General features: G+C 39.0%; 2 protein-coding genes across 6 annotated transcripts; one reads left to right on the top strand and one right to left on the bottom strand.

Moving 5' to 3' along the window:
- Nucleotides 1–1,223: 1,223 nt before the first annotated feature.
- LOC131250999 (DNA-directed RNA polymerases II and IV subunit 5A-like) lies at nucleotides 1,224–9,481 on the top strand. Of its 5 annotated transcripts, XM_058251427.1 has the most exons (5): nucleotides 1,224–1,877; nucleotides 5,342–5,521; nucleotides 6,031–6,122; nucleotides 6,249–6,281; nucleotides 9,182–9,481. In XM_058251427.1, exons 1-5 carry the CDS (start codon nucleotides 1,674–1,676, stop codon nucleotides 9,297–9,299), a joined length of 627 nt encoding a protein of 208 aa, XP_058107410.1. In that variant the 5' UTR covers nucleotides 1,224–1,673; the 3' UTR covers nucleotides 9,300–9,481. The 5 variants fall into 5 exon arrangements, with proteins under 5 accessions (XP_058107410.1, XP_058107409.1, XP_058107412.1 ...); XM_058251426.1 differs by lacking the exon at nucleotides 6,249–6,281 and having other exon boundaries at nucleotides 1,225–1,877; nucleotides 6,031–6,144; nucleotides 9,138–9,481; XM_058251429.1 differs by lacking the exon at nucleotides 6,249–6,281 and having other exon boundaries at nucleotides 1,240–1,877.
- Nucleotides 9,482–11,502: 2,021 nt separating this feature from the next.
- LOC131250998 (geraniol 8-hydroxylase-like) lies at nucleotides 11,503–15,568 on the bottom strand. The gene is made up of 2 exons (XM_058251424.1): nucleotides 14,637–15,568; nucleotides 11,503–12,123 (listed from the first exon to the last, which is right to left on the bottom strand). Exons 1-2 carry the CDS (start codon nucleotides 15,528–15,530, stop codon nucleotides 11,521–11,523), a joined length of 1,497 nt encoding a protein of 498 aa, XP_058107407.1. The 5' UTR covers nucleotides 15,531–15,568; the 3' UTR covers nucleotides 11,503–11,520.
- Nucleotides 15,569–16,077: the final 509 nt, after the last annotated feature.

Raw genomic sequence — 16,077 nt, 5'->3', positions numbered from 1 at the left:
GGTCACACGAGAGGGAGAATTTCTAAAAGAAATTCCTACCGTTGAAACCTTCCTGGGCTCCACTTTGATGTTTATATGCTGTCCAAACCGTTTATAAGGTCATTATCAATGGGATCAAGTGAAAAAAAAATGAAAATATATCCTGATACAAAACTTTATGGCCATAAAAATGCTTCAACGGTTCTCACTGAATTCCAACTGTTTCCTCTCGTGTGTCCCACTTAAGTATTGGATACAATTAATTTTCTGTAATAAATCATAAAATGATCTCTCAAAACGGATGGACGGTGTGGATTTCTCAAAAACATCTCTTTTGAACCCCACCATCATCCCTGCGCAGTAACGTACTGCGAAAGGCTTAGGCCGTAAATCCGCGTCCTTCGGGTTTTCGCTTTTGAACGTCAAAATCAGCACGCTAATCCCACCGGAAGCGGACTGCGTGTTGTTCAACGGCCGCGGATTTTCTGCGAAAGGCTTTCGCAGGAAGCTCCTGCGCTGAGAACCTCCGTGGGGCCACCATGATGGTTTTGATTAATCCACAACGTCCAACCGTTTTTTGAGTTCATTTTAGAACAAAAGTCCAAAAATAAGCCGGACCCAATACTCAAGTGGGCTGCAGTAAAGGAAAAGGTGGGCAGGGAAATTCCTACCGTTGAAACCTCCCTGGGATCGACAGTGATGCTTACATGCCATCCATACCGTTCACAACGTCATTCCTACTGAGATGAACTGGAAACAAAAATACTAGCCTCAGTCAAAAATTTCTGTGGCCTCACGAATATTTCAACTGTGGATGTTTAATTCTCATGTTTTCGGCCCACTTAAGTATTGGATCCGGTTCATTTTTAGTCTCTGGTACCAAAATGAGATAAAAAAACGGATGGACGTAGTGGATTTATAAAAAACATAATGGTAGGCCCCACATAGGTTCCCACCGCAGGAGCTTCCTGCGAAAGCCTTTCGCAGGAAATCCGCGTCCCTGTTCAACACCCGACCGACCTATGGGTTGTGCTGACGTCACCAAGGTCTGTGGGCCCCACCATGGCGTGTGCATTATATCCATACCGTTCATACATTTAGAGAGATAATTTTAGATCACGAGGACAAAAATGAGATACATCCAAATCTCAAGTGGACCCACGACAGAAAGCAGTGGTGACAACGACTCCCACCATTGAAACCTTCCTAGGGCCCACCATGATGTTTATTGGTCAAAAAAACTGTTCATGAGGTCACAAAGACCTGGACAAAGCGAAAAAAAAAAGGTCAGATTGATCCGAAACTTGTGTTGCCCCCCAAGAAGTTTTCAATGGTAGACGTTCTGTTTCCACCGTTTTATGTAATGTGGTCCACTTGAGCTTCATATATGCCTTATTTTTGTCATATTTCCATAAAATGATCTTCTAATATGGATGGACGGTGTAGATATATTACTTTCATTATGATGGGGCCCACAGAACTTGGTGACGTCAACACACTACGGAGGTGGCACACCAGACCATCCGTTTCCAATCCCGTGTTTTGATGTACAAAATTACAGATTTGCCCACACATATTAACAAATTTACAAGCTCTCTTCGCAGAAAATCCGTCACTAGCTTCAAATTTCAAGGTTTCTCTTTCTCATTATAATAATAAGAAAATATTATTTTATTTTATTTTATTAGAGAGAGATGCCTCCGACGGATGAAGATACAAACAAGCTGTTTAGGATTCGACGGACGGTGTTGCAGATGTTGAAAGATCGTGGATATCTTGTCGTTGATTCCGAGATCGATATGAAGCTGCATGACTTCGTGGCAAAGTTTGGAGGAGAGAACGTTAAGAGAGATAATCTCATCATCTTCAAAGCAAAGCGGAGCAATGATACCGATAAGGTAATTATATAATAAAAAGAAAAAAAAGATGATCTTGACCGTTGATTTTATGGGGATGCTCCATATGTGAAATCTTGTGACGATTGGATGTTCCTAATTGTGTGATTAGATTTTTTATTTTTAGAAATGAAACTGATGTGATTGCATGCATTGGATATAAATGGAAATTTTGTGTTGATCGGATGATTCAGCTTCTTGATCAGGCTTTTAAAAAATAAAATAAAATTTATTATTATTATTTTAAATATATAGAAAGATGCTGTTTTTAACCATTGATCTGGTGGGCCACTGTGTGATGAATGATCCTAAGGGCCTGTTTGGCCGGACCGATCCCACGGTAGTAGGAGGGATGGGAACACGATATCCCGGGATATGCATGATGAGCCAAACTGACCTGGTGAACTTCTCCCGGGATATGCATGATGAGCCAAACTGACCTGGTGAACTTGTCCCGGGATATAAGCAATCCCATGGATCTTAAAACAATCCACTGACATCACCATCATTACCTTAAAATTGATCCCATCCCTTAAAATTGATCCCATCCCTTGATTGGACGGATTGGAAGGTACAATCTTAGGATATGCTGAGCGTGCCAAACAGACCCAGTGAACTTGTCCCAAGATATAGCAATCCCATGGATCTTAAACCAATCCACTGACACCACCATCATTACCTTAAAATCCATCCCATCCTTCCTAATCCCATGGGATTCGCCCCGCCAAACAGGCCCTAATGGTCTAGTTTGGTAGTTCCCCAAAAAAAAAAAAAGGGGTTATTGGGACTGTTGGTCTAGTGAGTAACCGTGTGGATGTGAAATAGATGAAGAGCTATGGATGGATTTCTAATTTGTGAATTGGATAAGAGATGTGTAGAGGAGAAATGATTACATACAATGATTGTACTTCAATTTCACATATAATCATTTCTTTTTAATTTCACACATAATCATTTCTTTCCATTGTGTCTTATCTGTGAAATTGTGGGCCACACTATGATGATCGCATGGTGTGGAAATCAAGCTAAAATCATCGAATGATATGATTCCGGTGTACTTGTGTGATGGGTGGACCAATTTTATTTTCATGTTAAAAAGTGGTGTTGCCCATCTTTTTCATGGATCTTTTCTTCTACACATTTCATGTGAAATTTCACATGCAACCATTGCATGTGACTTGGGGACATGATTTCTTCTTGTTTTATTGTATAGTTGCATGTGGAAATAGGATAGTTGTTTTTTGTCATGATTCATCTAAATTGGGAACAATAACTTGGGTATTTTAATTTGACTACTTAATTCTAAGTGCTCGTGCATCATCCATGACCACTTCGATGGAGTATCATTTGAATCTGTTGGCTTTTGTGTTATACTTGATGATTAACTTAGCCCAAGGGTCGGCTCAAAGATTTATCTTGATGGTTTTGATTTAATGATATATTTTATATTAAGTTTTATTTATTTATTTATATGATTTGAATATTTTGAAGTATATTATTTTTTTAAAGCTGTTTGTGTGGGGATGCACACTTTCTAATTTATCCATAAGTGGTTTATAAAGTAACATCTATAGACAACATGTAAACAAGTTACACTTGAAACTCTCACTTTTAGGTGTAAGTTGTTCGTTGACTTCAATAACTATAGGCATCTAAACGACCCCTTAGTTTATGACTGCAACAATTTTTTCTTTTCCTTTTTCCCTTCAACATTGTGTTTCATATTTTTGGTTGACTATAAATGTGCAATTTCTTATCTCTACTGTATATAATGCGAGTAGGTTTGCCAATTTTTGGCTTGCAATTAGTCATAGGGAGGGGCATGAATAAGTAGTTTTAAAGGTGTCTAGCCCTTCAACCAAGGGTATTTTTGTCTTTTAAATTAACTTTGACTTCTTATCCTCTTTGTGTGGAAGCCAGCACATAAGCTCGGTATTAGGGCAACCATGCAATAAAGGCTTTGCAGGGCCCATTGTGATGACTATGTGACATCTATATTGTACATCTGTTGCACCGGTCCATGTTAGAATATGAGTTGATGAAAAAGGCAAATCTAAATCTCGAGTAAACCACATCGGAAAAAGTGAAGGATCTCCCACTATTGCAACCAGTCCAGATGTCACACACTCTCTCTCTCTCTCTCTCTCTCTCTATGTAGCAACAGAGGTCTTTCTCTCCTTAAAAAAAAATAAAATAATAAAAAAGTCTCTCCCCTACACTCCCTGCATGCGTTGCACATGTCATACTCCTATTGTTTGTTTATGATTGTTAGCATAATTGCCTTTTTGTTGTTGTCCTTTTTATGTATATGTGATCCCGACCTTCGATTTGGTTGGCCAAGGCATGATGGGTTGTGCCTAAAAATTGTGGCAATTGGACAATCCTATTCAATGAATGTGGTTTCTTTTGTTTTCTAGTTTTGTTGTTTGGGGAATATAAGTATGTGAGTCGAATCTGTTGGCTTGTGGCGGGTGATGAGGAGGAAAGTAGTCCTTAGAATTTATTGACATCATTAAAGACTATGTAGTGGGCTGGTTTTATAGATTAATAAGTGAGAGCAGCGAGTTTTGAGATTCATGAGTTCTTGCCGTAATGGGCCTTTATTAGTGTTTAGCATTAGGCTTTTACATTTTTATACAAAGCTAGATATAGAAGGGATGCTTTAGAATCTAAATGATTCAAATATAGCTCGACTAAAAAAGAGTATATGGAGTGCTTATTTAGTAACAATAGGAGTGCAAAATGATAAATTAGTTAAGATTGCTGACATGTGCAACGAAGACCTAGAATTGCACAAGTTAGGAGTGAGTTGGTGCAAGACAAAGGCTCTTTAAGGGCAATGAAAGGTCCAAAGCATGTAGGTAAAGGTTGTAAGAAATGAGTTGATGACCTCTGGTTTATCTTGATTACATTTGAAGGGCCTGAAAAGAGGGTGAAAGGAAGACCTAAAAGTAGTTGGATTGAGGGGGAAGAGGGATATGAATTCTTATTCACTTAATGAGGATAGGGCTTTAGATGGTATTGATTGGTGAACTAGGATTCGAGCTGACCCTTAAGTTTAGATTCAACATGTTATGACTACGTCAAAGTGATCCGCATTTTGGGCCTCAGCATAGACAGGGAATGACCCAAACATCATCCCGATTGGAGCTCCCGACCATCCAATAGTTGGCCTTTTCTTACGGATTATCAATCTATAATCTTTTATTTTATAGGCAACTGATCAAAGGGTTAGGATATTCCAATGGGAGATTTTCTGGGGAGTGTGCCCTTCTAGGACAACATAATACTGTGCCCCACTAGTATAGACGTCCATATCAGGACACGCATGTCTTAATACATTGGGACCATATATTAGTCATCCATAAATCCTTTCTTTTTTAGTCTAATGAGATGTTGCTTCTGCATCTTGTGTGTTGTTATCGAGCTTGTTTCTCATGAATGACTCTATTTTCATTTTGGACCAGATATATGTTTTCTTTCCAGAGGAACCAAAGGTGGGTGTTAAGACAATGAAGACTTACGCCAGCCGAATGAAAGAAGAGAATGTTTTCAGAGCAATTATAGTCGTCCAAAAGAGTCTTACCCCTTTTGCAAAATCTTGCATTAGTGAGATTTCATCAAAGTATATTTTGGAGGTTTTCCAAGTGAGTTCCTCATAAACTTCCTTCTCATTGAGTTTTATGAACGATGGTGTTTGCGTTGTACATGCTTCTTGAATGAAACACATGCAATAGTTGGATTCCAGAGAAATGTATAATCTTCAACCTACTGTGATATGTTGAGATGATCCTTTTCTCCTTTTTCATTAATTTATCAAGAAGAGAAACATATGAAGATGGTAAGTATACAAGTAAATATAATATGCAAGCAAATATGGTATAAATTTTACTGTGGTATATAAAACCACACATGTATACAGTGGTTTTAGAACACAAATTTCTTGGGACCAAAACCCCTACAACTCTGTCCACTTGGTTTTGGCCGTGTCTTGATTAAATGGGCCAATCAGATTAATGGTCTTGAACTATGGGCCCCACTTGTGCAAACTGACCTAGGGATCCTATATTCATGTGTAATCCTCGTGTTGAGCAAGATGCTCTTTATTCTCCACAGAACAAGAAGTAAATGGAATGTCCTTTGAATGAATTATCAGGATGCAGAGCTGCTGGTCAACATTAAAGAGCATGATCTTGTTCCAGAGCATCAGGTGCTAACAAGTGAAGAAAAGAAGACCTTGTTGGATCGGTATACTCTGAAGGAAACACAGGTTCATTTACCTTTCTGATTTTAAATGCATATCCTTTACAAAGATAGCTGAATCCTTAATTCCTAGAATTGTTTCTCTAAGCCCTCGTGCATCTGTACATGCAGTGAAGAAGATGAACTGACCCAGAAATCAATCAGGTCAGGAAGCTCATCAGGTGGGCTGCATGTATGAAAACAATGGAGATTTAAGAAAAAAAATGCGAATTGATCGAATTGAGGCCAGCTTCTCTGGTTGGCAACGGGTATGAATCTCAACAGAAGATTGGCCTGAGGTAAAAACTGTGTGCGCTGGCGATCCAACACCCAATGACAATCAAGCCTTGTTCGACCGTTGATCTTCGATAAGCAATGTGTCTGGATGATGAGTGGACCTGATTGATTTTGGATTAGGTTATCTACATGGTGGGGCCCATGTGATCCAATGGTTGATGTCCCTCACAGGTGCCATGTGGCTGTTTGTAAGGTGTATGTGGCCTTAGATAGAGACTACAACTAATACTTGATGTTTGTAATGTTTCTTTACTCCAATATGTCTGGCATTAGGATTCTTCCTGTGGGGAGTGGATTAGGTGCAGCTGGGCCTTACTTAAGACGTTGCCCCCGTGGCCATGGGGCCCACCATGATGTATTTGTGGTATACCCATACCGTCCATCTATTTTTCCAGCTCGTTCTAGAGCATGACCCCAAAAACAAAGCAGATCCAAATGTCAGGTGGATAACATTACAGGAAACAGTGGTGGTTGACTATTAAAAACTTGTTGTGGGCTACAAAAGTTTTGGATCAAGCTGATATTTATTTTTTATTTTTTCCCTTTCATCCTGGTCTCTGTGACCTTATCAACAGGTTGGATGGAAAATAAACATTACCCTGGGGCCTAGGAAGTTTTTAATGGTGAGAGTTCAACCACCCCTGTTTCCTGTACATTGGTCCACCTGGGATTGTATCCGCTTGATTTTGGGCTTATGCCCTAAAATGAGCTCGAAAAACAGGTGGACGGCATGGATCTATTCTACATATATCAAGGTGGGCCCCGCAGTCAGGGCTGCACCTTACTGTCCACATTTTCACCAGGAAAAAAAAATGCTAGTAACAGCTCAATGGAGCAGAACCATGGCCAGTGGAGAAAGCATCTTTTACTGAAAGTGTGTGCGCTCCACCGAGTGCCATATCACTTTAAGGAAAGGTGGGACCCACATTACGAACATTCAAGATGGTGGTCAGAGCTCCTGTGTTATAATTAATCTAGACATTCTGGATGGATTGTCCACATTCTCAGCTATGCAACCAATGGTTCAAATCATGCTATCAAAGTGATTTTTGAGTCGGCACTTCGTCGACAAAGGCGAGGTCTGCATGTTGGATGATCCAGATCGTTGTACCTTTCTCAACGTGATGCAATTAGGACCTTACATTTTCTTGACTATTGTTCGAATGGATAGGAGCATCCGGTAGGAGTGATTCTTTAGAATCATTGGAAATTAAAGGTGATGATGACAGCATGATGGGCTCTCTAGATCAATTATAAGACATTTTCAAAAATAATTAACCTGAACCATTGATTTTAGTAATCATTCATCAGATGAGTAGGATCACCTGATCATAGTGATTCTTGAGATGCCTGAGCTATCAAATATGGGTCCCACATCATGGACGGTCCAAGTCAATGATGGAATGATTTCCAACATAATCAATCTAGACTACTTATCTTTTACAGTGTTGGCTGGATGGTTCGGATTGTTTGACAAGAGCAATTCTTATGAGGGGTGGGCCACCTAAAGTGGTGCCACATGATGCGTGATATAGATTGATGATTAGACCTTTTTTCAATATGATCAATCCAGTGTTGGGACTGTCCCTTTTTTGGTCATTGATAAAACACCAAGGATCATTTGGTCAAAATGATTGTTTGGAACGTGTTGGGCCTCATGAACCATAATGCATGGTCCAAATTGATTATTGGTTGGACTGACCTATCTTTGTGGGACCCAAACAAGTTATAAATATATTACTAATCAAACAAGTAATAAATTTAAAACCGCTTTGAATTCAAATCACCGAAAACGACAACCAAACAAATAATGTTCTTTTAATTCAAAACAAATGACTTAATGGGTCCTATTCTAAGTATTATAAAATATTTTTTCGAAGAAAAAATTATATTGAAAATTTAGACCGACCGACCGAGGGATGGAAACAAGTTATAAATAAATTACTAACCAAACAAGTTATAAATTCAAAGCCACTTTGAATTCAAATGACAAGGACAACCATAATTCAAAGCAAATGAATTAATGGGTCCTTTTTAAAGTATTAAAACAAAAAATTTCAAAGGAATAAAAATGCAAAATGTGGACCAACCTTATCTTTGTGGGACGAAACAAGTTATAAATAAATTACTAACCAAACGAATAATAAATTTAAACTCACTTTAAATTCAAATTACAAAAAGGACAACCAAACAACTTTGTTCTTTTATTTCAAAACAAATGAATTAATGGGGACAACCAAACAACTAATGTTCTTTTAATTCAAAACAAATGAATTAATGGGTTCTCTTTTAAGCATTATAACATTTTTTATTTTTTTTTTGAAGAAAACAAAATTCAAAATATGGACCAACCTTATCTTCTTGGGACGAAACAAGTTATAAACAAATTACTAACCAAACAAGTAATAAATTTAAAGAGGACCTTCAGATCTTCAATCTGACGCTCTCCCAACTGAGCTATCCCTGCTTAATACATTCTTCAGTAGAAATTTTCTTTTTTCTCCATCAAAATGAAAGTTTCATTCATGTCAAATATTGATTTGACAATAAAGCATTCTGTTTCTGCTTGCCTTCCATCTCGAATTTTACTTCCAAACACACTCTCAATGCCTCTTTTCTGTTCATCCAATCTGATATAAGTTTCTCTCAATACTTATTTTGATTAAATCAGAAAAATATATGGTCTGTATTTATATTTCAATATCTCACAACAAATGTTATCAGATTCTGATGCTACGCATATGTTGTTTTGATCTGATGGATTTCAGCTGCCCCGGATGCAAATTTCAGACCCAGTCTCTAGATATTATGGCCTCAAGCGTGGAGAAGTTGTTAAAATCATCCGACCCAGCGAGACGGCCGGCAGATATGTCACCTACCGCTTAGTTGTCTAAGTCATACAAGATTTCATTTTGTAGAGCTTAGTGTTTTAAAGCTGGATTTTTTGAGTTGTCCATATTTGATTTATTTGTTGCGGAATGCTATGCCCTATGACACAACTAGGCAAAACCTCAGCTGGACTTGAGGTCATTTGTCAGGCATGAAGGCGCAGGGGCATTTTGGAAATTTTGGAAATGGGCCCCACATTAGCACTTGACCTATCATACTGGTTGGCTTAGCATTCTCTGTTTTACTTTAATCCTAATCAAGGTGTGCTGTAACGGCTGTTATGAGGCTATTTTCAGGCTCATGCTTTGATAGGGCTCACATTGATCAGACGTGTGGGCCATGATATTTTCTGTAAATAAAATATCTGGTAGTTGGATAGGTGGATTATGAGGGTTATCCCAATGGGCTTGTGGGCCTTTCCTGCATATGGGAGGGAGCCATACTACCTATCAAATGATCCTGAGCAACTAATGGAGTAGGATATTCACAGCCCATGGCTCATCATGGAAATTATTTGGATCACCAAAATGTAGGCCTCTCATGTATAAGCTTATTGGGCTTAGTAGAATATTTCCTATTTTAAGTCCATGTCACCCTTTTATTCCTTCAAATCAAGGCATGCTTGTAAAAGGGCATGACCCAGGAACCTTTTGGACACACTATCGAAATCCAAATGAGGCCGTTTTGCGTCTGTTTGGAAAACCGTCTGAAATCATCATAGACTGCAAGTAGCTGAATGGTGCACCGTGGGCAAAGCATAGACAGTAGACTGCAAACATCTTAATGGTGCACATGGCCCCACCATGATTTCTGTGTTTTATGCACTCCGTCCATCCATTTTCCAGCTCATTTTAGGGCATGAACCTAAAAACGAGGCAGATCAAAATCTCAGGTGGGCCACACCACAGGAAACTGGTCATTGAATGCCCACCATTAAAAACATTTTGGGGACCACTAAAGTTTTGGATCAAGCTGATATTTGCGTTTTCCCTTCATCCAGGTCTTTGTGACCTAATCAACTGGTTGGATGACAAATAAACATTATAGTGTGGGGCTTTCAATCACTACCTAAAAGGAGAATTATTGCTACTTTTAAGATAACCTAAGCTAAAAGATAAATTGTTTTGTATTGGATTGGATTTGTAATAGATTGTTTGTTGTTGAATTGGTGATTTTCCTATTGAATTCCTCTGCTATTTATAGAGTTCTATTACATCTTGTTCTTCTAGATCTTTCTTCCATTATTGCAACGATTACTATAGTTGAAAAGCATTTCTCTAGATATTTCTTTTGTTACGTTTTTTACTCTATGACTGTTTTTTCCTTTGTGGGTCAAGTTTTGTTCCTTTCGGCCACCTTTTGTATCTTAAACTGCTTAGTAGTGCCCTATCTTTTCGCTCAACCAATTTTCTCTCTACCATTCAGCTGTGATCAATTTTCTCTCACATGAATTTTTAGTTATACCACCTCTAATTCCATGAAAACACCTGGATCCATAGCTCAACTGCAAACCGAGTGGAGTTACCTTGTTTCAACACTTGAGGTCTTGGTATCGATCCCTAGTGGGGGTGGCTAACATGGAGTGTGTGTACTGACATGGGTGTGTACTAACAAGCTAACCCAAAAAAAAAAAAAAAACTCTAATTCCATGAAAGATGCTTTAAACATTTTTAAAGATTTCACACATGTTATATATATATATATATACTATGACACATGTTCTTTCTTAGTTGGATTTCCCAAAAACAATCATAAATAAGGTACAACACCACTAAAAAAATCATTTCGACAATATGATCCTAAACTTCAGAACGTCCTATTTTAATTATACGACAAACAGTTGACCATCAATCTTAACCAAACACCATGTGCTTAACATACTTGATTAGCCTCTTTCTCTCTTAGAAAATCACTTTGGCTGGATGATCTCAATCTTCTCACGTGAATTAAATTAATCAATTCTACATTAAATTGGATGCTTTGTCAAACCATGCACAACATATTCCCTCAATATCATACTTGAGAATACAATGCAAATCAATTGTGCAAACTCAAAGGAGAATATAGTCCATGAAATAGATACATTGTACTGGTTTTTGCACCATGGGGCATTCATGGTATGATCCCAATGATTTTGTCCAAATTCCGTGACCCATACATGAAAACAAACCATTAGCCACTCTTCAAGCTGACCCAGAAAAATATATATGAACGTTTGTTAGCCATCTAGCATAGGAACAACACGAAGCGGGTTGGCCAATTCAAGAGTCATGCTAACCTTATCACTCATGTCAATATCTTTCGGCGTCATCCCATCAGGAAGCTTCCAAGAGAAAGAATGTAAAAGAGAGGCCAACATTACGTGAAGCGTCCTAAATGCAAGTGGTAAGCCCGGACAAATCCTCCGGCCTGATCCAAACGGTATGAGCTCGAAATCTTGACCTTTGAAGTCAATGTCACTTTCCAAGAACCTCTCAGGCCAAAAATCAGATGGATTAGCCCACATTTTGGGATCTCTCCCTATGGACCATACATTAATCTTGACCGTAGTGTTCTTGGGTATGGTGAAACGGTCGATCTCTACATCTGCTATAGTATCACGAAAGAAGAATGGAGCTGGTGGATGTAAGCGTAGGGTTTCCTTCACGACCGCTTTTATATATGGGAGACTGGCAATGTCTGAGTCTTTTACTTGTCTGGAGCCAATGGTCTCCCTGAGTTCCGCTCGAGCCTTTGCCATCGAATCTGGATTTCGGAGCAACTCTGCCAATGCCCATTCTATGGTGGCCGCGCTTGGATCAGTTCCAGCTATGAACATATCCTGGAGATTGAAATTGCTTTAGTTTGTAAAAGTGTACAATCAAGAATTATGGGCCTGTGTTGTATGCCTATGACATCCAAACGGTCTAATAGATGCACAACAGAAGCTTATCAGACCAGCTGAAAATGAATCTAGATCCTATGCTTGCCACAGGTAGGGATTTCCTGCTTATTGCAATGTGATTGATCCACTTCAGTACTGGCATTGTCAACACTGCTGCATTAAGTGTGGAAATTGATGACATGGCTCACTTACACTGCAACAAACGGAAATCGGATTACGTACTGAGTTACCGAGTAACTCAGTATGCTCTTATCTTACTGAGTAAACTCAGTTGGGCCCACCTTGAATGTATGTAGTCTATCCACGCCGTCCATCTGTTTTTCCAAATAATTTAAAGGGTTGAGCCCAAAATTGAAGCATATCCAAAAATTGAGCAGATCATACCACGGTAAACAGTGGGAAAAATGATTTCCACTGTGGAAACCTTACTAGGCCCCACGAGGCCCCACGGTGATGTTTATTTGTCATCCAACCTCTTCATAAGATCATACAGACATGGATGAATGGAAAAAATAAAAACCTGTTCATAAGATCATACAGACTTGGATGAATGGAAAAAATAAAAATAAGCTTGCTCCAAAACTTACGTGGGCCCCAAAAAGTTTTCAATGGCAGATTTTTAATTCAAATTGTTTCCTGTTGTGTGATCCATTTGAGTATTGGATATGCTTCATTTTTTGGCTCAAGCCCTAAAATTATCATATAAAATAGATGGACAGAATGGATCAAATACATAAATCATGGTGAACCTCATATAGCGTACTGAGTTACTCAGTACGCAATCCGCTTCCGCAACAAACAGAATATTGGGCTTGTGGCAAGCGGAGGATCCGGACTCATGTGCACCACTCAGAAATACCCAAATTCTAGTCTGGCCTATCTGATGATTCGATTGGCTATATTTTCGGTTCTCATGATTTGCAGTGATGTTTTTTTAAGAAAAACAGGAGCACACCACCCTAACCTTTTGAATTTGCAAAAAAGATGCATATGATCGGTTGCATACGTTGTACCCCTTGGATTTTATGCATTTACCATGTAGGCATTACAATTCTCCACTTTGCCTTAAAAAAAAAACAAAAAAAAAAAAAAGATAAAGAAAAAAAAAGACAGGAAATTCGGCAATTTCTTTCCAAAAGTATCTCTAGAGAATTTCCAATTGTCTAGGCATTGTTTGGAAGATTATAAATTAATGAGAAATTTTGTAATAAAAATCGTTATAAAATAAATAAATAAAACAAATAAAATTTATAAACTAACAGAGAAACGAGACGTGAAAATTTTAACTACTAACATGAATGGTGTCTTGGTGCATACGGTTTTAAATACCAGTGGCCAATCCTGTAGCATTATTATTATTATTATTTTAAAATTGGAATTAAAAGAAGAAAAAGTAGGCTTTAGTAGGGGTGTACATGAACTGAGCTAGCTTGGTCAACTTGCTCGACTCCGCTCAAAAAAGCTCAAATCAGCTTGGTTCGAAGCTGAGTTCGATCCGAGTCGAGCTGGTTTTTAGAGCTCGAAAATGAGTTTGAAATGGCCAACTCGACTCGACTCGGTTTGATATATAGCTCAAACCCAAATCAACTTGGATTGACTTGGTTAAGTAGTATAAAAAGTTAAAAAACCCTAACATTTACTCCTTTTCTAGTTTCCCCCTTTGTTTGAAAAAAGAACCCGCCCGACCCGCAGTGTCCCGTCGACTAGCTCCCTCTTTCTGTGCTCGTCCAGTTGTCCCGCCCGACCAGCAGCGACCCGCTGACCCTAGCTCTCTCTCTCTCTCTCTCTCTCTCTGATCAAACTCGGCTCGAATTGGTCCGATTTGCTGACCGAGCTGAGTCGAGCTGGAGATGTTGGCTCGATCACCGAGTTGAGCCGATTTCGAGCTGGGTGTGCTTGTTGACCGAGCCGAGTCGAGCTGAGGCCAGCTCAACTCGGTTCGACTCAATGTACACCCCTAGGCTTTATGGTGGGCCATATACCTTGATATCCATATTTCCATATTTCCATTTTTTTTCACCTAATCCGCTCCTATAGTGCAGCACATTCAAGTTGAGATAAGAAAACAGGAAGTGTTGACATCTGAAACTTCCGTGACCCCACTACAACGTATGTATCAAATCCACACCGTCCATCCATTTTCCATACCATTTTATGGAACGATGCCAAAAAAAGCAGGCACAAGTGAGCCACGCTACAGAAACCACTAAAGAATTTGATTGCAAATGCTTATCAGAAAGATAAAATACTCATAAATTCACGAAGAAGAGAGGATTTATATTTAAAAATCTGATTACTACGGTGAGTTTGGTTGCACCAAATACAGCCAAATTTCTGTATCTAATCATGAAATATCCTGAAAAACGCACTTAGTTAAAATTGTACTAAAAATGTACTCTAAAAGTACTGTAAGTTGCCACATATATGTAACAAAGAAGATGAGATGGTACCCCAAGTACGCCCTTAATATCATCACGGCCAATTTCCAAGCCATTCTGTTCTGTTTCATCGAGAAGCACATCAAGGAAATCATTTCTTCTGGGATGGTCAGATGACATTGATCTAGACAGCATTCGTTCATCGATCATTCGATCAAAAACTTCAAAGAGCTTTCCAAGATGATCCATCATCCGCCGCCTTATGCCTTGTGGATCAATAGCCCTTAGCATTGGGAAATAGTCAACGAGATTCAGCCTTCCAGATTCTTTCATAACTCCTGTCACTATATCCTTGAAATCTTGTGCTGATTTGGAGTTGGGGTCGACAAGATTCACGGAGAATATGGTGTTTGATAACAAATTGACTATAGTAACGAAAATGACTTCCCGGATAACCACAGGTTGTTCTGTTCGGCGATGCTCGTGCAGTTGGGCGAGGAGATCTTGCACTATCTTGATTCGAAGGTCTTTACTGGCTTCAAGTCTTGCAGCACTAAACATTTGTGTGGTAGATATCTTTCGTAGCTTTCGCCAACGTTCAGTTGGCTGAGACCATACGATCGATGAGTCGTTGAAGTTAAGTGCATGAAGGGCGTCTACAGCATTTCGAGCGGTGCAAGCTTGGTCGTTCTTTTGGAGGATTTCTTTTGCCATGTTTGCCGATGAGACGATGATGGTGGTTTTGCAGCCTAGCCTTAGAGTCATTAGTGGGCCATATGTCTTGGCGAGCTCAGTGAGTGACTCGTTGGGTTTGTCACCGAGTTTGAAGAGATTTCCTACAATAGGAAGTGGGATGGGACCTGGTGGGAGCTTGCTATTACAAGATGCTCTCTTTCTTGCAAGAAACAGAACATGGATGCATGCCCATGCTATCAAAATCCATAACAACATGACCAAGTAATCCATAATCTCTCTCTTTTTTATTAAGGTCTATACATAGGTAATGATCATATATATTGGAATTGAAGAATCAGACCAGATCCTAGTTCAAACTCTTGAAGATTAGGTGCTCCTCCATGTCATCACTGGCAGTGGTATGTGTGGGCTAGAGATCATCCAAAATCATGTAACTTTTGGTCTATGGACAACATACCCTTGGTCAGCACTGACGTGGTCTAAGGAAATGTCTCGTACTAACTAAGTATCGGTAAAATACATCTCAACAATAAAACAAATAAAATTTAAATGAGAAGGACACTTGCCCGTGATCACGTGCATACAAGCCGACGAGAGAGAGACCACGAACTGCCCGAATGTCGGTAGAGGTCTCGGTCTGTGACTACCCTTTTTGTTAATATATATGGCCAAAAAAATATGGGCCTCTTTTTGAAAAAAACAAAAACCACGAGCAATCAGACTCTTTATTAAATGAACATTTCTGCCACTAAGGTAAAAGTTAAACAAAATAAATTTAAAAGAGACACCCACGGGATTAAAAAATAATGTCTAACAT

Source organism: Magnolia sinica, chromosome 7 (genome assembly GCF_029962835.1).
Source record: "Magnolia sinica isolate HGM2019 chromosome 7, MsV1, whole genome shotgun sequence".
In the NCBI taxonomy this organism is placed as follows: Eukaryota; Viridiplantae; Streptophyta; class Magnoliopsida; order Magnoliales; family Magnoliaceae; genus Magnolia; species Magnolia sinica.
The sequence above is the reverse complement of the archived record's forward strand: the minus strand, read 5'-3'. Positions and strand labels throughout refer to the sequence as shown.

Excerpts from the sequence above, each read along its gene's own strand:
- LOC131250998 (XM_058251424.1), bottom strand. The coding sequence starts at position 15,530 with ATGGATTACTTGGTCATGTTGTTATGGATTTTGATAGCATGGGCATGC. Across the intron at positions 12,124-14,636 it reads ATATTAAGGGCGTACTTGGG|GATATGTTCATAGCTGGAAC; the intron begins GTACCATCTCAT and ends TTCAATCTCCAG.
- LOC131250999 (XM_058251426.1), top strand. The coding sequence starts at position 1,674 with ATGCCTCCGACGGATGAAGATACAAACAAGCTGTTTAGGATTCGACGG. Across the intron at positions 1,878-5,341 it reads GGAGCAATGATACCGATAAG|ATATATGTTTTCTTTCCAGA; the intron begins GTAATTATATAA and ends ATTTTGGACCAG. Across the intron at positions 5,522-6,030 it reads ATATTTTGGAGGTTTTCCAA|GATGCAGAGCTGCTGGTCAA; the intron begins GTGAGTTCCTCA and ends ATGAATTATCAG.